The sequence below is a fragment of the Ambystoma mexicanum genome, chromosome 6q (genome assembly GCF_040938575.1).
Source record: "Ambystoma mexicanum isolate Mex_15411 chromosome 6q, UKY_AmexF1_1, whole genome shotgun sequence".
Taxonomy (NCBI): Eukaryota; Metazoa; Chordata; class Amphibia; order Caudata; family Ambystomatidae; genus Ambystoma; species Ambystoma mexicanum.
In genome coordinates, this window is record NC_090937.1 from 1,418,729,732 (window position 1) to 1,418,750,941 (window position 21,210).

Genomic DNA, 21,210 nt, shown 5'->3' on the forward strand with positions numbered 1-21,210 from the left:
CATTTCCCAAGGGGCAGCTTGGGACTGGTGAATGCTCTGTTTTGTTATTTGTAGCTCTCTTGGGTTGGGGCTTTCAGAGCGTGTAAGGAGTTGGTTATGTGTATTCAGGTTGAGGAGTTATGTTTGGTTGCTTTGGGGTTTAATATGACCTGTGGAGTTTTATCCATTTTATAACAATGTTTTAGTGGGTGGCATGTAGTGTGGGGCCTGCATATTTCAGTCATGTGAGGGGAGCACCATTTTGGGGGTAAGGTGTTTTGGAGTTTTGTGGAAATGGGTACATTCCGTGCTGGCCACACGTTATGTAAGGTTGATCCATTATAAGGAATGTTTTTCCTTGTGATAGTGAACGGGCGAGGATGAGTTGTAATGTATATTACGTGTTGGGAATGAGGTGCGCGTGAAGGTGTTGCTGAGCATGGCTTAGAACGTGCAGTGTACGAGTGCAGTGCTACGTTCTGTATTTGGCAGTTGGGGCTAACTGTTGCAGCCGGGTGGGATGTTGTTGGTGTCGCTCGCTTACCAGCTAACGTGATTAAGGATGGTGCTGTAACAAGTAATAAACTTACCGTACATTACCATACCTGCGTGTTGGACTTGTGTAATCCCAAATTACATCAAACTGCCTCCACTCAGCAGGGGCGGGGCTTTTATTAGACGCCTTGCGTCACCGCGTAGCGGGACGCAAGGCGGACACAACAGTGGACATCACATTCTGTAGTGTAAAATGGTTGATCAAACCGGATCTAATGAAACAGATCATTTTTTGTAAAAGATCATGAAAAGAGTGGCTATCCGGGTGAGGTCTCTGAAGATTCGAATCCTTACAGCTGTGCTTTAAATTCAACCAAGAAGAGTGTGGTTGCGTCACTCAAGCTCATCGGCAACCTCGAAGTTGCTCCAGCTGTAAGCTCATGTGGACGATGACGTCACCTTTCTGCATGAAGTACTGGCGTACAGCCCTCACGTCCCTTCCTGGGTGCTCTCAGCAGGACGCGCCCATTATCAGTTTTGCTTTCTTTTTCTCAGGTCTTCATTGCTTAAGGAGCGACAACAAACTACTTTGACAAACCTTGATAACACGGTAAAGCTTTCTTTAAAAAAAAAAAAATTAGAAAGGTATGTTACAAAATAATAAAATTGTGCCGGTGCATTTGTTTAATTGTTGCAATACACATGTATGAGGCATAGTAGTACTGAACTGTGAAAATCCGCCTTGGAACAGCATACGTATATTTTCACGTCGCTTGCTTCCCCTTAGTAACTTCAAGTTCAACACGTTCATCCGCACTCGCGAGAACGGTGCAGTCTCCCTTACAAGCCGAGGGCTTTTGCCAGAAAAGAAAAAAAGCATGTGATTAAACATTCAAGAATCCTCCAATCAGCGATACCCACCTGTTTAACATGCACAGATTCAGTCAATCGGCGAGCAGAGAGGCGGGGTCCTGTGCCTTGTTGCTAAGCTGAGGCTTCTACGTCGTTAACATTGCGGCTGACCAACCAGAGCGCTCCTTTAGATCTGTCAACATTCCCATCGAGTCTCGAGTCCCAGTAGGCGTGGCAGGTCGACCAACAGGGGTTCTGGCCTGCCTCCACAGGCCCCTTCCGAGTATCCGATTGGCCAGCGGGCTCGCCCGTCACGCGGATGCCTGTCTGTTCCTGATGCTGGCGTTGATAGAGAGGGACTTGGAAGTCCCAACCAGCAGCAGGAGGCCCCGCTGTGCCCGTGCAAATCCCAGTCGCCTCTCCGCCGCCGATTGGGGCGCGGGCACCTACTATTCCCTGTTATTTATTTGTATTTGGCGACTTTCCTGCTTTTTTCCCCCTGCGGCCTGCTCCTCTGCGAGGCATGGAGTTGAACTCCCTGTTAGTCCTCCTGGAAGCAGCGGAGTACCTGGAGAGGAGAGACCGAGGTATCAGCTATGGCACGGCGTCCCCTCCTCCCCCCTCCACCCCTCTCTCCACTGGAGTTCAGTGCTTGCATGTCTGGGGGGGCTAGCCGTGGAGCGGCTGTGCCACCTGGAAGTGATAGCCCGGGTCACCCCCACCCCGCCTCTTTGCGTCTCTGCCCACCTGCACCCTCGGATGGAACCCTCTCTGCACCACCACCACCACCTCCAGCCTCTCAGCGCCCTGCCCCTCTGTACACTGAAAGTTCACCCATTCACCCTGCCCATGCACCACCGTGCCACCTAGCAAGTGCTCGCGTCTGCAACTCGACACTACTTCTGAGCCATGCCCCTCTGCACCCCCATACCCGGCTGCTCTGCCAGGGGTGACAGGCTGTGCACTAAGCCCTGACAGCAGAAGGGGCCATGCCCTCCAGGGATCGGTGCAAGGCAGGGCGCGCTCCCGTGGCCTCCTGCCATGTCACATCGGATGTCACCAAATGCCGCAGGTAGCTTCATTCTAGGCTGGAGCGGATCAGATGTCCTCGCCGTGGGGGGCGGGGAGGCTTCCACATGTGCAGTCTTCCAGCGCCAGTCACGGAGCCCTTCGGGGAGTAACCCGAGATTTCCATGCCGTCCCATTTGACATGTCCTAGCTGCCACCTTTTCTTTTTCTAAACGTCTTTGTAAGGGATTATAATGTCTGCCCGGTTCCAGTGCTATAGACACAATCCAAATAACACATGAATTATGTTATTGTGTAATTATGTACGTCATGTTTGATGGTGGAAAAACAACTCCACGTGACTTCGCTGTGCGGGATCCTTTAAAAACAATATATTGTGCATGGCATCGGAAGCTTGCTTTCTTTTTGCTTGCTGACATAGTTATGACACTAGGCGGTGCTGAAACAAAATTGACAGCTCGAATTTGAAAACGTGAACGGCGTGCACTGGGCATTGCGTGGGAGAGGGGTGAGCGGACATTTGCTGTGTGCTGAAATAAACAGTGCTTTTGAAATCATGGCTTTGCGCTTGGACTTGCATGTTTTGCGCCGTCCACACAGGGTTACTTGCACCGAGAACGCATCCCCTGTGCCTGGGCATGAACAGTGGTGGCATTGCTGGATGGTGTCTGGAGATGGCAAAGTTTGGGTGTGTGTTGCATTACCATCTGCGTACGCTGCTGGCTCCCCATACATGTATGCAAACACACGCCGCCTTTGAATGTTTCGGTGCTATGCCACCATTTCAGTGCAAGGTTGTTCGCTCTAAACGTCCTGGTAACGCTTCGGTTCATCTTTTCCCCCCCCCTCTGGTCTCTTCAGAAGCAGAACACGGATATGCCTCCGTTTTACCTTTTGTCAGCGATTACTCTGGAAAGAAAAGCAAAGCTGGGGCGATAGGAAGGCGGTCACCCAACAGGTAAAATGCACCACTTTCGTTTCTGTGAAGTACGTGTTCACTGGAAGAGACACTTGGGAGGTTTAGAATATGGCGCGTGTCCCTTCCCAGTGTGCGTCCATTCTCCCAACTTGCCCCGGGGGCCGGAAGGAACACTGTGGTGTCATTTTCGCTTTCAACATTTACAGAAGTTAACATTTTAGACACTGTGAACTATATTTCCTGTAACCTCTTATTGCTTTTATTGGGTAATGTCTGAGCGCGTGTGCATATCTTTACAGTTCTATACATGGGGTGTTTGGATGTAGAAAGTGGGTGATAACAGCTAAGGGGGGTTTGCAAGTAGCCGCCAAGTGCCCTGGAATGGACACTGAAGGGCATATTTGTTAAGGGGTAATCTTTTTTCCGCCATTAATTATGCGTTTGGAGAGGTTAGTGGGGAATGGTGCCACCCGCCCTGGTCCATGGGCTTCTTCCTCTGTAAGCAGTGACAGACGCGCTTCTCGTTCTAGAGCACTGAAGAGCTTGTCTACGTGCAGAGGCACTACCATGACTGTGGATGTGCCCTGTGGCACTGGCAATGCAGCGTGTGCCCCCAGGGGGCCCTGACAGGCCTGCTCCTGTATCTTGATGCATTGGCATGACCGTGTCCCTGGGGGGCACTGGCAGCTCTGCTCATGTCCCCTGGGAGGGGCTGTTCCTGTCTGCAGAAGCCCCTGGAGGGGCTGCGACCGTCACCTCCAGAAGCAGCGGCGCTTCTCGTGCCAGTCAGGGCGAACTAGCGCGAGTGTGTTCATGCTGAACCCTCCTCTCGCCTGCAGTCGCCATTTTCCCAGGCCGCTCATGGGCTTGGCTCTGTTTTGATCTCATATAAACAGTGCCACGCGTACAGCACCCCCTCCCCGCCCAGCCTCCGCAGCGGTTCTCCGCCCCCGCCTCTCCCCGCAGCGCCTTGCGTGCTGTCAGCAGACTCAAGTTGCTGGGCTCTGCAGCCGGGTTCCTTCGCCCGTTTAATTGGTGTGTTCTTGTTGTATAGCTTTTGGCCTCACACATTCTTCTGCAGCGTTGCTGCTGCTGCCGCCCTAACCCCGTGCGGTAAGATGCAACCTTTATAAATAGCCCCAGCCACCCACCCGGCGCGTAACTGATCTGGCAGGGTCAAAAAGTAGTGTAACTATGATCCCGGCCCTGCCCCCAGGCTCGGCCTGGCATATAGGTCTATAGGGCAATGCCCGAACCCAAAATGCAAAATGCTGGCGTGGGCTGTTTCTTTAGGCCAAAGTGGGTCACTTTTTTGGCCAGTCTGTGCCCGTTTGAGTTAATTCACTGACCAGTGTTGCTGAATAAATATTATCTAATATGCATCACATTTTTTTTTTTAAAAGCCTTAGGTACTATTCAAGCAGTCTGACAAAAGGAATGAATTACCATTTGCAACTGTGTGCTACTTTTTCTTTGGTGCCCATGACCATTTTATGCCCAAATCCGATTCTGCCAGCCCCCTTTTTACTCCCTCCCCACCAGATCTGTTGCCACCAAATTGTCAGCTAAGTAGTTTTCGGTGGGCAGCTATCCCCTTTAAACAGAGGGCACTGCCCTAAGCGGAGACGAATAGACAGTTAATCTCATTGATAAACTGCCAGAGTGGGACCCTAACTTTGTTTCCAGTTTGTAACTCACTTTTGCCATCTGAACATAATGAAAGAGAAAATGTTAGAAGGCTTTGCATGGTGAAATACCGAAATCACCAAAAAAGGCCTTGGCACGAACGGCCCGCCGTGACTCGGGTTACAACTATGCCTGCGTCCGGCTAAATGGGGGTGCAGGGTTTGGGGGCTTCCTATCGCTAAGAGCTGCTCTAGGATTAGCGCCTGCGAGTGGCCGTGTGTCTAGACGTATGGGCCAAACGTCCATTTGGGATATAGTGGCACTGTTCTCTCCCTGGGCTAGGCCTCTGCAGCCCCAGCTCCACGCACCCACTTACTGAGTTGTGGGATCAGAATTAGGGACTGCCGCCCGCTCTCCTTGGTGCATCTTGATGCCCACCATTAACCCACCCGATGGCAGTGTTACATAGCCGCCCCCCGCCCCTGAACTTGTTTTAGCCGATACTTTGCACTAGATTAGAATCCACACACTCGGGCTGTAACCTCACTGTGCGCAGAGTGAAGTGTGCTCGGGCAGCAGAATACCAGACTACAGCGCTGCAACCCCTTCCAGCTCGCATTTCAAAGTACCAGAAAGAGAAAACCAGGATTGGCTAAACTGGGGCCTCATTGCTGCCAACATACTTGAGCCACACCCAGGGATTATTGTCATTTGGATGAAGTGGTCATCAGGGGAGGGCAGTGGAAACGTATACGTTTTTTGGGCACATTCAGTTTCGATTGGTGCAGCCTTGTATCCCCGGTGTGCATACCCGATGACACAGTCCATATATTATAAAGAATGGGTAGGCTTCTTGGAAACGCATGTTTTGCATCTCGTACATCAACACATTTCTAACATCCTACTTTCTAAATTACAGGTCTCCCCTAGTGTGCATGTGCACAGCTTCGTTTTGTGCCTTGCTTCTGTGAGAGACATCCCAAATAAAGATTATCAAGGGGCACGTTCATTTCCCTCTGCACAGCAGAACAAAGGATGGCCACGTGGGAAAAGCTGTTCAGCTTTCTTTATCAGTCACCAGCCACCCCGGGCCCGGGTGCCCATTCCGATTTAAATGGCTGGAGAAAACAACACATAAATGGACCACCCAGACAGGGCAGATGTGCTTAAATCTGCACACACATTAATTCCCAATCCGCTCTATGTAGCCTACTTTAAAGTGTATTTCTGGATGCACTCTGACAGATGACCAGTAACATTTGCTACTGTATGATGGCCGGGGGTGGAGTTGTTGAAGGTATTCATATGTTGTGAGATGACTTCGTGGCCTTCAGATTTAAATTGAATAATGCTGGGGGCAGCTGTAATAAATACGAACAAAAACAGTGTGATGCTCCTACAGCATCCTTCAACAACAGCCCATGTTGCGCACAAAACGATGAAAACGAATGAAGCTGACCATGCAGTAGACACACATGGGCAACATAAGGCAATATTGCATCATTCAGATTGATCACGGATCATGTCTAGACCATGTGTTGCATGCTGTGAACCAGCGATACTGTGTAACAGATTTGCAGAGCATGCATGTGGCATCACGTTCATTTGCTGCCATACATTGCATAGATTGCGGATGCCATCACACATTGCTTCTAAATGACACACCGGGTGCAACCACTAGAAATGAAAGTAAGTGTAACTGAGACACTGTGGGCAGAATTAACATTCACTTTGCAAATGTAAAATGGGCATGTTTGGAGGTGCGTCAATGGCTGGGAAAGTAAAATCAGGCAAACGCCTAGGCAGGCAAATGGAGCAACCCGATTCTCTAAAAGAATGCACTTGCATCTCTAGCAAGTTGCCAATTAGTGAAATTTGGGACCTGGGCAAAGCAGGAGGAGCAAATGACATGTTTTCATAATTTTTCCGAGAACAGGGGTTGTTTGCTTTTAAAATTGACACCAGGTATAAATGCACAAGAAAAGCGAGATGACGAGTTAGTCCAATTTTAAAATCACGAAAAATTCAAGTTTTGATGCCTTGAATTTGACTAACTTGAAATAATATGCAGAGGGCTTTCGAGGTACCATAGACTTCATCATCATCAGATGGTGCAGAGCGAAATGACTGGGAAAAGATGCACCCACTGATCATTGTATTCTGAAAGCAAAAAAAGAGCAGTTTTAATTTTAAAGTGCATTGGTGATCAGATTTTGGTTTTGCAGGCAGCCAGGAAGAAAATGTCACTGTCCAGCTGGGGTGTGCCACTGTCTCTGGCATATTTCGGTACCTTTTTAGCAGTGCAAAGAAAAACATGTGGCTCTGTGCTAGTCCCATTTTAAAATCGCACAAAGTGCAGGTTTCCTTGGTCAGAAAGAATCTGTTTAAGTGACTTCTTAATTGGTTGAAGTACATTTGCACAGATTGATTGATGGGATCTCTGTGTGTTTCTCGTTTGTACTCCCTTGCCAGGCTAAAGTAATATGTTATTGAACTAGCTGGACATGTTCTGCAGAGATGCAACAATGCACTAGCTTTCAAAGTCCCATAGACTTCTTCATATGAAAATGTATACATCTTCCCCCTTTTAAGTTTGAACTTCCAGGGTCTTGCTCCCATTTATTTGTGTTTTTTGGTTCACGCATCAGTCTCGCGTGCACATTTCTGTATGTGCACATTACTCGTACTCTATCAATTGTGGGTGGCCACAGTCACTATTTGTATACGCAAATGGAGACACTTGTGAATTTGCTGCATTGAATGTAGAAATCCGAAAGAAATTGCCTTATTTATATTCTCATCCGTTTGGATCGTGAGATTTCGAGATCCAATATGCATGTTAGTAGAACAATGGCCAACTTGTCAGCACGTTCCTGGGGATCTAGCCGCTGACGTGTCCGCTACATTATGCTTCTTGAGTGTTAAGTTTGATTTGTGCCGTGTCAGTCCATTCAGGTATAAACATGCACACACCATGCTCACCAAGAGCATGCCTAGCTTTTGATGATTATTCATTACAGATTCTAAACCAGTTTGTGGGACATTTCCAATTAGATTCTTGGTAGAAAAATCTTCTATGTAAGTATGTCTGATGCCTAAATTGTCTCCGGACCCCGGCCGGTGTTAATCTCTCCATGTGCTCTTGCGTTTAAGTTTTGACACGATCGGTTCATGCTGTTTCCTCTCACGCTAACGTTTGCTCCTGTAGTCAAATATTTTTTCCGTAGTTTTTCCTGATCAGTTTCTCCCCATTTTGAAAATCTCCTGTTCTCACAATTATTTTCTCAATTATATTAACACATTTTGTTTTTGTATTTTCTGTAACCCGTTAGAAGAAAGCTCTACACGTTGAAAGCATTGTAAATGTATTCAATCTAGTCCAATACATTACGTTGCACACTTAAGCGGGGTAGAGGGGGTCCAGGTCCTTTAACAGTCTAAGACCCTGTAAAGCATTGGACGAGAAGATTACTATTTTGCTTGTATAAGGATACTGACTAAATGTAAACCCATTTCTGCCATCCTGTGCATGTATTGTAAAACAATATGCATTCCAGTAGAAGCCCCAATCGTTAACAGTGTTGATATAATTTTGATCTCTGACGGTCCAAATCACTTCCTTCTTTTAAAAGTTCTGAAACAGCCCTCTCACTTCCAAACCAATCCATGACACCCTGTTTTGGTATGTTGCACAATCGTTGTGTGGACATTTCTTTGCAACCAGGACCTAACGTTAGGATGCAAGATTTGGTTCAGTTCTGGATGTGCACGCAGTCAGCATTGTAAGCATTGATGTGTTCAAAATCAATCCTTACTAGACTTTCCTTAATGACACCTGGTAAAACCCCACTGAGGTCAAATGTTTGCTTTCCATTTGAAAGTATAAAAACAACGTTTTCACGCCTACCAGATGTATTTTTGTGTGTCTGCTTTTGCTGACATTTTTAATGGGGTAGAGGGGGGGACGGGTACAGAAGTGGCCGTGATAAAAGGAGCCTGGAGGACCTATTCTAATTGATGATGCCAAATGCAGCTGTCTTTCAGTTTGTCAGGCTCCCAGATCAGCTTATTTGTAGAAAATGCTGGCATATTATTCTATAGTGTGTCATTGTTCCAGACCCTGTAGTTTCTCTGAGGAAAACTTTCACATTGCACCCTTTCCAGTCAATCACTTAAAGTGTAGCCCCCACCCCAGTCCTGTTTCATCTACTTTACAACACATCTTTTTATAAACCTCACAGCCCACATCTTTCTTCATTGCAAATTGAAGGAAAAATCAGGCCCACACTTGATTTAAATAACCCATCACTTTGCTGCTTCACCATGCCCTACACACAGAGGCGTTGCTAGAGGTGGACTGGGGCGCTATATAGCCTTGGGCCTTTTGATTGTAGCCCGGATAGAAGCTCAGGGGTTAGAACGAAAAGCCTAGCTAGCCCCGAGTCCAAACAGCCCCGACAACAGCCTAGCCCCAGATCTTTTCCAGACCTAGCAATACCCCTTCCTACACGAGACAATAAAGGCAACCTTGTATACAATGGAAAGACAACGTTGTCTGTGGTTGTTTTTGTTTCTTTTGAGAATGAATGGAAAATATAGATTCCAATATTTGTTTCAATGAAATACTGAAGCCGGAATCCCTAATCATAGCAAACAAGTTCTTTAGGTCAAATTACTCTCGGACATGCCTCCCTTCTGGAATAGTGCTTCCATCCATCCTGCCCGTCCTCAGCCTGGCACACCAGCTACTGGATCCCTAGTCATTTCCTGCAGACCCTCTAGAGTTTGCTGGGGGATCCTCACTTTTTGGGACCTACTTTTAAAGGTCATGGGGCTGGTGGCGCACCACATTTTTAAGGTGATGTCATCAGCCCCTTTAACAACTCTTTTTGCCCCAGCTAGGTGGCACGTAGTTGTTAATGCTAGCTTGATTCCCGCCCAGGGTGATCCCTCAGTCCGCTTTCAGTAACCAAACCAATTTATTTGAGGGATCCCATATAATTATTCTCCTGTAGGACGTAATCATGAGGCGAATATGATGGAAAGGACCTTGCACACAACACACAAATCCTCTCTACTCCTCCCCATCCAATGAAGCCAGTCACACGAATAGTACACCTGATGCAAGTATTTAATTATATCAGACACATTCTAGAGCTAATCGCCAGCCCTGCAGATAAGGGGTGTTACGGGCACTTTCACTCCCTAAAATTAGCCAAATGTTCCCCAAAAAAATAGTAAAATTACTTCCAACAAAGATAGGAAACATACACACAGGAGCCTGCCACCCTGTTCTCATCCACACAGCTCCATTGATATGTTTGTACAGTAGTACATGTGGTGTCACAGGAAGAAACTATGCTATTATTATTCCCTGATCTGGCAAGGTAAACGTGAATATTTTAATGTGCATGAAGAACGAAGTGCAAAGAAATATTTTTAATTTTCTGTCTGTTTTATAGTAAAACATATTTTTATTCGCTTATCAAATAATCCCATGGGGGATTGATTTTACTCCCTAAAAATAATTTTACTCCCAACTTTAAAAAGGAGGGAGTACAATACTCCCACCTCAAAATCGAACTTGAAGCAGTGCTAAACACCATTTTGCTTGGGTGTTCAATTGGGGCCTAACTCCTGTCATCCTCCTCTATCACTACAAGTTCCGATTCACATTTATTCTTCAGGTTATGTACTCGCTGTGGTAAAAATGCATACGTTGCTTCATACATGGTAGATGTTGGTTATGCGTGAATAGGCCCATCAAGTATGTTAACATTAGTTGGAGAAGCCTCTCCCGCATGAGTGCTGAAAGAGATGGTATCAGCTAAAGGAATTTAAACATGTTCTGCTTGGGCAGCTGGATTACATTTAGTAGACATACAAACGATTTCATATACTCCTCTTTAATCAAGGTGTTTAGTGCTACTAGAGTCCTGTCATCCCAACTTTGAAAACCCACCAGCCTCCTTAACTCCAGTAACCTTAACACTTTCACAACGTCGTCTGTAGAATGGCATAGCCCCTCCAGCATTCTCCTTTGATATCACTCGCCCACATGCTTGCCACCATCCCAGTAACCGGGGTGCCCCAGGGCCTCATTTGCCTTTATACATGTTCCCAAGTGCACAGAGTTAGTATTGGTGAGGTATGTTTGTACAGCACCAGTTGGCTTGAGAAGTCGATAGTAGCTGTTGGTATTAAGCTAAGCAGGCTCTTCTAGGCTATATACAGGAGTTAAATAGCACCCGGCTCATGGCAATTTCGAAACTTGCCCTTCAGTCTTTTTAAATTCCAAATAGGGGTATGTACATTTTTTTTACAAAAAAGTATTCTTTTTGTAGGGCCACTCTGCTCATTTTAATTAAGCAGAAGACTCTCTCGATGTACAACATCCCTACTCAACCTGAACGCTACAGGTTTGCCACAAAGAACCATCGCTAGATTGATTATATTGACTATGTAAGTATTTATAAACTTCATGCCTGATTTTGAGAGGGTAGTCTCTGGAGAATGCATCACACATGGTTTGAAGGGGGGAAGTCTATGGGGAATGCACCACATAGAGCCCATTTTACTGGAAAAATAATAGACTTTGCTCAGTGGACCTTAAAGACATGTATTATATTATGTCCATGACTCAACGTTCAGAGAAACTCACATTTTCAAGATAAATGAGATGGTCAGGGTGCAAAAATTCAAGGTGAAAACTACTAGCCAGCCATAAAAGTCCCTTGCCACCTCAATTTTATACATACAGCACAACATTTCTTACTCGCCAAGAGTCAAATATCACTAGCCAATAGCTAGTGACGAGTACAAATTTTGTATCCCGAGATGGTCTTCATAAAACAACACTTTCTCCCCAGCAACTGGAACCCACCAAACATCGGTCCCCCCTCAGCTATTCTCAGATGCACAATCTACAAAGCAAAACAAGGGGGTATTATGTGACTTGTTACACTGCCACGGGACAAGCATTTAAGAGTGGTCTATTTTAGCCTCTGGCCTCTTTATTGGTGTATAACCGCCTCATCCAGCCAGTGATGATTGGGCTAAATCCCATCTTGTTGGGTAACCCAAAAGAGGAAATTCCATTGATTGGAGTCTCCGCATACAATCCTGAGCAATTATCAGTATGCTTTGCGAGGAGTCACATAACCTCTTAATCTAGTAGACTCAAAGCATTATTCCTTCATATCTTCTGGGATCTCGGATGCGCCCTCTTGATTATGAGCAGGAGCTAAGAGGTTTTCAATGCTGCGCAAGGTAGAATGTAATCCCTACAATCAAATGAGCCTTGACTACGGAAGACGTATTAACCTCATCTTGGAAGAGAGGCAAAGTGAGGAGAACCCTCTCTCACACAAGCATCCATATTGTCATGCATTCCTCATACACATGCCCTGAGCAAAATCAGCCAGTTTAGTTGAAGGCCCAAAATTATACCTGCAAGGTCAGATATATCTAATATTGGTGTCATGGCTTCTTTAAAAGCTGCACTTACCTTTTGGTGCATGAAGGCCCATTCATTGCATTCGTATAAGGATATCTTTTGTAACTGGGAGATTGAGACTTCCATGTTGAAATTGGGCATGATCAGCCAATACCTCCCCGCACGTCCATAGAGTTGCTATGCCTCCGGACTCTCCAAAGAAGCCTGCAGGTTTCACATAGTAGTATCATTCTTTCTCTTCCAAGCATCTACCGGTTTATTGCACCACTTGACGATTAACCCACTTGTAATGTTTGTATTGTGGAAAGAAGTTTGCAACTTCCCAACAATAATTTGTTTACACAGTCCATTCACAATCCAATAGACTCTGACAGACCATTCTTGTCATTGGCAGTCCAGAAAATACAGTTTCTATTTCAATAGCATTCAAAATGGTTAATTATTGCATCAATGTATTCCTTTTGCCAGCCCCGACAAAATCGCCCAAACATCCAAATCCTCCCACTCCATACGAATGCATCTGTTGCCTCACCTCCCCTGAAATATAGTCAATGAACCAAATTGAGACACCCGGTTTCCTTCTTCTTTGTCTCCGACACTAGGCCATCCATATCAGCCTGCTTACTCCAGGCCTCTCTCTCACTTCTGTAGCCCCTCAAACGCCACTTCAACACCCACCACTATTCTTCCTTCCACTCACCAATCTGTCTTGTACTCTGTGCCTCCCACGCTCCAGCATTCGTCGTCCTTAGCTGTGGCTCCACATTTTGAACCCTATCGCCATTCGTTACCACTCCACTTCATCACCACGAGACACACCTGACTGATGAACCTTGGCTCAGCACTAGTGTCCTTCAGAACCCGATCAATCATTGGTCTGAATCTCCCTGAACTCCTCCATTAGGCTATAGCTTCAGCCGACACTCGAAAAGGACTGTTCCATTTCCCCCCTTCCTGCCCACAGACACTACCGTCCTCACCCCCATTCTTCTTTTCCTTCCCAGATCTGACTGGCCATTCAGGATTGAGTGGCTCTGCTGGGAAGAGTAAGGTATATCTCACACTTGATCCCCTAACTCTTTCCTTCATTCCTTCAAAGAATCTGCTGAGCTATTGAACTGTGTGACTGTAATTGGGGAAAAATCATATTCCTGGAATGTTCTCTCGTGGTTGGTCCACTTTTCCTCATCACTGTTTCTAGGATAACCTATCCCTCGAGCACAGCCTGCTCCTACTAGTTCTTTAAGACACACCCTGAAAAAGATAAAAAAATACATTTGCTGCTTTGCTTTCGTAGGCCACTCACTGGGTTCTGATCCTGGCATCTTTCTGACTTCGTCATTCTGACATTCATCTTCTGTAGGTCACAGCTAATGAACGTAACCTACAGACTTTCCACCCAGGATAGTATTGAATACATCTGCTGTCAAGGAGTCGCTCAATTCCCTCCTGTCTGTCTAACTAACTTAAAGCGCAGCTTGCACACTGAAGGGCACCATGGCCACCATGATGCCAAACTGCACAGTGAAGTGAGCAACCAGGGTGTGCTATGCTTTGAAAAAGGATAGGCTTTAGGGAGTTTCCTGCAGGTGAAAGGCTCACCTATGTTCCAGGGATCGTCCCCATGTCCATCGGTATCACAACTAGACTTTGATCAGCTGTGGTATGTAGCGCTGGACAGCCCTCGTGAGGCCTGCTGCCTTAATCCCCACTGGAAAACTATTACATGGGTAATATAGCTCAGTGGCAATGCACTCGTCTTGGAAGCAAGCGTTCTTAGAAACCTGTTCGGTATTAAGCGTGTTATAAAAAACGAACTATAATAATTGTATTGATAAAGAATGGCAAACATCTGTCCTTCATATAGGGTTTACAGTAAATAAGGTCCCAAATACAAACAAAAGCGTTTTATCTACTTGCACTGCAGCGAGAAATGGCCCATCCAAGCAAGAGCACTGCACTGCTCAAAGCCCTGACCAATCTGGTGGATAACCAATGCTGAAAAGTAGTGCATCTATGGGAAATGCCCGCCCGCTTGACAGATGATTTAAGGAAAAGTTCTTGGAATTCAAAGACCTGTTTTGGGCACGTGTTACCAGACCAGCTGTGTCCCCTCTGCCATATGCTATGGTATTTCTCTCCTACAGTGATTCACAAGAGTGTGTCAGGAGCATTCGGTGGTACACTAAATAAATAAATAATAATGAGCGGGTAATGCAGTTCTTTTAGAAACCACTAAACAATTAGACCACTCAAAAGACCTGTGTGTGGGAGAGATGTAAAAGCTGCTCAGGAGAAAGACCAACACCCTAACACCTCATTAGCCCAGGGAGAGAGAATTGCATACAAATCAGTTTGGCGGGGGGGGGGGGGGGGGGGGTTGGTGGACTGAATGTCCTCCAATCTACAAGAGTGGTGAGGTGGCGACAAAATAAATCTACATGCATTGGCAGTCCCAAGGGGTTGGGCTTTTGTGTAGGCACGGGAAAGGCACTTGCTAGGAGGCACGTCCGTCCGTAGTGGTATTAACTGCCATGGATGGTAGCAGGTATAATATAGTGCGGGTACATGGGCATCTAATAGCAGTGCCTGGCAAATGTCTAATACTTACACATAAACCAAAACTGTTGGCTTTGCCAATGCTTGTTTTTAACAGTGAAGGACACACACACACAGTGCTTATAAATCGAGTGGCTGAAGGCAGACCTGGATAAGATTTTTTTTTTTTTTGTACACCAGTAGCAGGTTCCCCAATAAACTCCAGCTTTGTGAGGGGATAATGCCCAGTCAGGTCCCCCCATTTGAATTACAGGGTGTCTTTTTCTTGCCCCTGTGTGGTGGACTAATCACAGCCCCACTTTGCAGCAAGGGGAGAAACGCGTTTAAGAAGGCATTCGCACCCCCCACACCCACACCGCCTACCTTCCCCTCCGCTTGGCTGCCATGCATATCTCCAAACGGCGATGGTAGGACTCGACGGATTAAAAGAAGCACACAGAGTTGTTTACGTTGGACAATCACGTAGGAGCCCAGTTCTTTCTCCTCTTGGAAAGGTAGACACATTGATGGGAAACATATTTATTCCCCGACTTTACAGATCCTGATGCACCGGGACGTCTCTGTGCAACGCCTGCGCTGGTGATTTTAAGTCTGAATGACCAGGAAAGCGGCACAAGAAAATGCACTGGTATCTCCAAATCACACGATTTTATTTTACGCACAAGTCTGTAGCAAGGCGGCCGGCATGCTCCCCCTCTACATAGCAACTACTACACCCCTACAATGTTGTGAAAAGAGGCATTGTGGCAGGCAGACCTAGACACAACGTAAATGCGTCTGCGTGATCAACAAGCAAACGGATAGAAGTGGGAACTCATGAACAGCTTAGAAATAAAAAAAATAATCAAATTTAAAACCGATCCAAAGGCAACTTTTACGGAAACCATTAACAGCGGGCCTTCGCTCTCTGCAAACCACGAAGATCTCTCTGTGCTCGGTAGGGCGCTGTGGCAGTGTTTTATTTTTTTCCGACTTGGTAGCATTGCTGATAACTTTCTCAAATGCCAAAGCGGAATCACTGCCCCTACAAATTGGGCTAGAGAGGACGATTCCGGATTTATGCCCTCTGAAAGGAAATTAGGGCGTGTGCTACCTACTATCAGTGCTGAACCCCTGTCCCCTCACCCTGGCTGCTCTCCCACGCCTCGAATGTGCCCCAGCAGCTCCTCAGGACTCGTAAATCAAGTCACGAGGAAGAGAGAGGGGGGAAGCTGACATTGATGGACCTGTAGAAGTGGGAGGGGCAGAGCTGCGCGTGGACCAGTGGCTGCTAGCAGCAGGAGAAAAGTGGGGCAAGTAGCAGCAACCGACTCTCCACATCAGGAGGGCAGCAGCACCAAGTGCACCCAAAACAAAGACAGCAGTGTACTCAGTGCAGGAGGTCAGACACATCCAGTGCACACACAGCAGGAGGTACGCTGCAACACGAAGAGGGAGGTAGCAGGAGGCCAGCTGTACACATAGCGCTCAAATCAGAGTGACTGGCCGGGTCTGGGACACCAGCAGCACTGCTATTGTGGATATCGGGCACATCGAGTGTTCTACCCTATGCTTGGAATAAATCACCTGGGATCTTCTCCCAGCGCAGAGGTGGGACCACTCCTTGGATGCCCGTTCTGCACTGTGGTCAGCCGTTTTGATGCACGTTTGCTCGCCCAAACCTGCACGGTGTGTTAAGAAATAATAAACAAGTGTTTAGGGCACTCTGATATCCTGAATTAGTCAATGCTTGACTTATATTTAAATAAAAACATAATTGCAATAAAAACATGGTGAACGTGATTATTTATACAATAAAAAGAAAATCACAATTAATTCAAGGTAAAAAAAGGCTACAGAATAACATACAAGTTAATATCAGTTATTGTAAGTATAATTACTTTAGCAATTTAAAAAAAGATTATACACATGAGATGCATGGTATCTTTCCCATTCAAAGATGGCCGCTAGTTTTGGCTTGTTTCTAGAGAGCTTCCTTAGAGGCAGTCATCCAAGAGGGCTGTGCTGTGTCCATGGAAGAGCTCTAACAGTGCCAAGATGGGCGGGATTAGCCATAGGGATTAGCATGGCTAGGGGAAGGGAATGGGAGGGACCTAACAACACTGTATCCCTCCTCAAATGTCATCTCCATTGGAAAAGCATTACAGACCCTCGTTCAAAGCCCCTAATTTTACGATTTTATGTTGTATGTTAAAGCTCTTATGTTAATGACAATAGTTTTGTCTTAAAGGGAGCGCTTTCAGCGCACCTAATAGCCAGAAATAACAATGGGGGTGTGGAGGGCGGGAGAACTACAAATGAAAACCTGCCAAAAATGAAAACCTGGACTATAAAACAAAGCCTGTAGGAAAAAGGCTGCGAAACCCACAGAGGCGTGGGGGTGGGGTAAGGACTACACAATACAACCTGAAACCTGCAGAGAGGGGAACGATTGCAAAATACAGTAATGTGTGGGATTGAAGGACCTCAAGTTTCAAAGAATTCTCAGCAGGTGAGAATGACTTGCAAAATAGGACATCATAAAGAACGGAACACCAAAATATTTCCACAGACGAATCGATAACACAATCACACACCCCAGAAACAAATCCAACAAAATAAAAAATTGTTCCACAGAAAATATTACTGATGAGAAAGGACTAAAATATTTTGCTTTTTAGAAAAGCATAAACATTTAATATAAGGGAGAAAGCACTACAAACTAACATTATGTCACAAAGAGGGGATTGCAAAAAAGACCTGCGTATATAACTTAAAAAGGAAAAGTTGGGCTCTAGCTATGAACCGCCTGTGCTGAGCTCGTATTGAGTGATGGTCTCGGTATTTCTGTGCAAGGTCACAGGTTGGTAGAGGTGAACCCACAACTCTAGTTTAGGGAATAATGAATAGTCCTGGTTACCAGTTTTTAAATGCTTAGTGAATCTTATAAATGCAAAGATTCTCATGCCAGGTGCGGTATTTCCAAATGTAATTCTTTATTTACAGTACTGTAGACACATGGTCTAGGGTGGATAGCCGACGCGTGTTTCGACCCCAAAGGGTCCTTCTCAAGGCAAGATAAATAGTAGAAAGGGGAGTAAAAATTGCCCCAGGAGTCCTCCGCTGATCTGGGAAGGCAGTGTGTTTCCCTGGTTGGGTCTGTCGTAGTTCAAGGCTGATGCCTGCGATCGTGCAGTGTGAAGGAGTTGCAGCAAGGGATCCCTGTGATAACAGTGGCAACCGAAACAGCTGTAGTACATAGACGTGAACATGAAAGAAGGCCCAATCAAGGTTCTGCTCAAATGTATACTTTAATTAAAAAATATAAAATTGCAATCAACTAATCAACTTACTAAAACATTACCAAAAACTCAGACTTGTAAGTAAAGAGAACACTGAAAACGGAGACTGGTGTAGTATGGGTAAATGAGTAGGGGTTTTCAGAAAGAAATTGCAACAATGGGCTTCATTACGAGGTCGGCGGTAACCTGCCGGTGCTACTGGTGGGTAGCCGATAACCTCGAAACACTGAATCCGCCACCTGACTTTCTGGTGCCACCGGGACATTACAAGTCCCGGCGGGGCAGGAAGTCAGACTGGGGATACAGTAAATCACCATTCCCATGGAGTCCCATCATTACAACCAATGACTCAAATTCACAAACTAAAACAATTCATTAACTGTAACACGAAGTATGTGATTTATACAATTACATGTATATGTAATAAGAAATATGTGGGAAGTACTATTAGAGTACTGAAAATCAGATTACAAGAACATATTAGAGCCATCAAAAATAAGGACACAAGATACCCTATGGCAATTCACTTTAATCACGAACATAAAGCAACTGACATTAAAGGTATCAAGTTTCTGGGCATAGAATAAATTGAAAGCATGGAGAGAGGAGGCAACAGAGAGCTACAATTAAGGAGAAGAGAAGCAAAATGGATCTGTATTTTGGACACTTGCAATACAGGGCTAAATTCAGATAATGAAATAGTCATTGGTTTGTTTTTTGAAATTCTGTTTGAAATTTAAAATTGCTTGGGGGTTGTGAAAATGTTTAACTAAATTCAAAATAACTTTAACAAAAGGATTTAAAAGTTGAGAATATTACCGAATTCGAAAAAAACTGTTGAGTATGTTAAATGAATATATCAATTGGTGGTTTGCCTCTACCACCTAAATTGTTGTACATAAACAATGTATTTGGGTTGATATAGCTAAGCAAAAAAATGTTTTTCTTGTTTTATATTAGAAAACTCTCCTGATGAACCACGTGCGTTAAACGTGGAGAAACACGTGTCGAGAGACAAAAGGGATATGGCTATTTAAAGAAGAAAGTTTATGTTTGAAAGGAAATAAAAAAACAAAGATGTGCATAACCAATCAAAGATGTATCTTTGTATGATTTAAAAGTTCAGAAAAGGAATACCGGAAGCGCACTCCAAGGAAGTGTACAGTTAAAAACAAATCAAAAGAGCTAGACCTTTTTACACGCACACAGATGACATTCTGTCACGAGCACTTACTAAAAAAAACAGTCTGCAGAGATTAAAGGAGCAGAGAATCATTATGTGTATATGAGGATAACCTGCCAAGCCAAAACCGTGCAGAGCGGAATACCGTAAAAAAATAAAATGAAACAGGGGAAAAAGGATTTAAATAAAATTAGCTGTATATGTATATACTAAATAAGATACCTTGTGCACAGGAGAATGAAATATACAATGAAATATAAAATTAAAACTTGTGCTAAGTAAATACAACTTGATGGGAAAAATCCAAAGGCCAAAACCGGAATCGGGAGAGAAGGAACACTAAACTACAAACCTTGATAAAGCCCATACTTTTGAATTGCGTGGAGAAAACATTTTCTGAGTTTGTGCAGACATACTTCGGCATATTGGCAATCTTTCGTGGTGAAGCAGGAGGTGAGATGATAAGGTGTAGGAGGGTGAATGAATGAATACAAATGTGAAGACTGATGAATGAGAGCGAGGGACGATCTAAATGAATTATTACGAGGATAATACTTTAATTGTAATGGGTTATTTATAACGCGCTTAATACCCAGAGGTTTCAAAGCGCGGATCCGGGGATGTGAAGCTGTGTTGCTCTGCGTCGTCTTGCTTCCAAGGCAAGCATGTTGACCCTGAGCTATCCTCCCGAGTCAGGTTGGAAAGATACCTCCCGAAGCTGATCCACCCCGATCAGACAGGATTCATCAGGAACAGGCAGGGTGCAGACAACCTCTGTAAAACCCTCCACGTGCTGCAAGGAACAAGGAGTATTGATATTATCGGTCAACGCCGAAAAGGCCTTTGACCGCATTAGCTGTCCTTTCCTGTGGGGGGTTTTGGCGTCGGTAGGAATGGGAGAGAAATGGGCAAACTGGGTATCGGCCCTATATACAAAGCCCAGGGCGAAAGTGGTAGTAGATGGGGCAGAATCACGACCGTTCGGTTTGGGAAGAGCCTCTCCTCTACTCACTGGTAATGCAACCATAGGCGATAGATGTTAGGGCGGATAGCCAGGTCCATGGGGTCCGGGTTGGAGAGATGGAATATAAACGTAGTCTTTTTGCGGATGATCCCCTCCTATATATAACAAACCCCCAGGTGTCCCTTCCGAAACTATTAGACAGGCTGGAGGTCTATGTGCAACTATCTAGGTTCAAAGTGAATCTTAGTAAATCAGTGGCCCACCCAGTGGGACCGGAGCGGAACCAGATTGGAGAATACACGAAGGGACTGGGGATTACTGTTAGGAGTGATGGCTTCTGGTACCTAGGGGTGGAGATTCCGAGGTACTTTGGTAATCTGTTCAATAAAAACTACCCCCTCTCCCTCCTATGGGATAAAGTTCAAATGGATCTCGACCGATGGTCCAGGCTTAACCTGTCCTGAATGGCCAGACTCAACTGTATGAAGACGGTAGTCCTCCCAAAATTCCTCTTCCTGTTCCAAATGCTCCTTATGGTGGTTCCCACGGGCTTATTAGAGACGGTCAAACGCAGACTCTTGTAGTTTTTTTGGGCAGGGAAGAGGACCAGGATAGCATATAGGACACTTACACTCACGAAGGATGAGGGAGGGGTCAGGCTTCCGGACTTGGAGACCTACTATGAGGCGGCCCACCTATGGATACTCATTGACCATTTAGAGCCGTAATCTGAGAAGCAATGGGTGGCCATGGACAATTGGATTCTCAGCCCGGTCTCCCTGGGTAAATTGCTGTGGATGCCCCAGAAGGAAATTCCAAGTAGGGTGTTGCAGCATCCCCTGCTAGAGGTGATGTGGTCAATTTGGA

The 21,210-nt window shown here is 45.5% G+C and overlaps 1 protein-coding gene across 1 annotated transcript in view; it reads left to right on the plus strand.

Annotated features, from left to right (window-relative positions):
• Positions 1 to 1,679: 1,679 nt before the first annotated feature.
• Positions 1,680 to 21,210, plus strand: part of MXD4 (MAX dimerization protein 4) — a 336,017-nt gene continuing 316,486 nt past the window's right edge. Inside the window, exons 1-2 of the mRNA XM_069632124.1 lie at positions 1,680 to 1,913; positions 3,217 to 3,313. Coding sequence (XP_069488225.1) covers positions 1,850 to 1,913; positions 3,217 to 3,313 — 161 coding nt within the window. The 5' untranslated portion in view covers positions 1,680 to 1,849. The remainder of the gene's footprint in view (positions 1,914 to 3,216; positions 3,314 to 21,210) is intronic.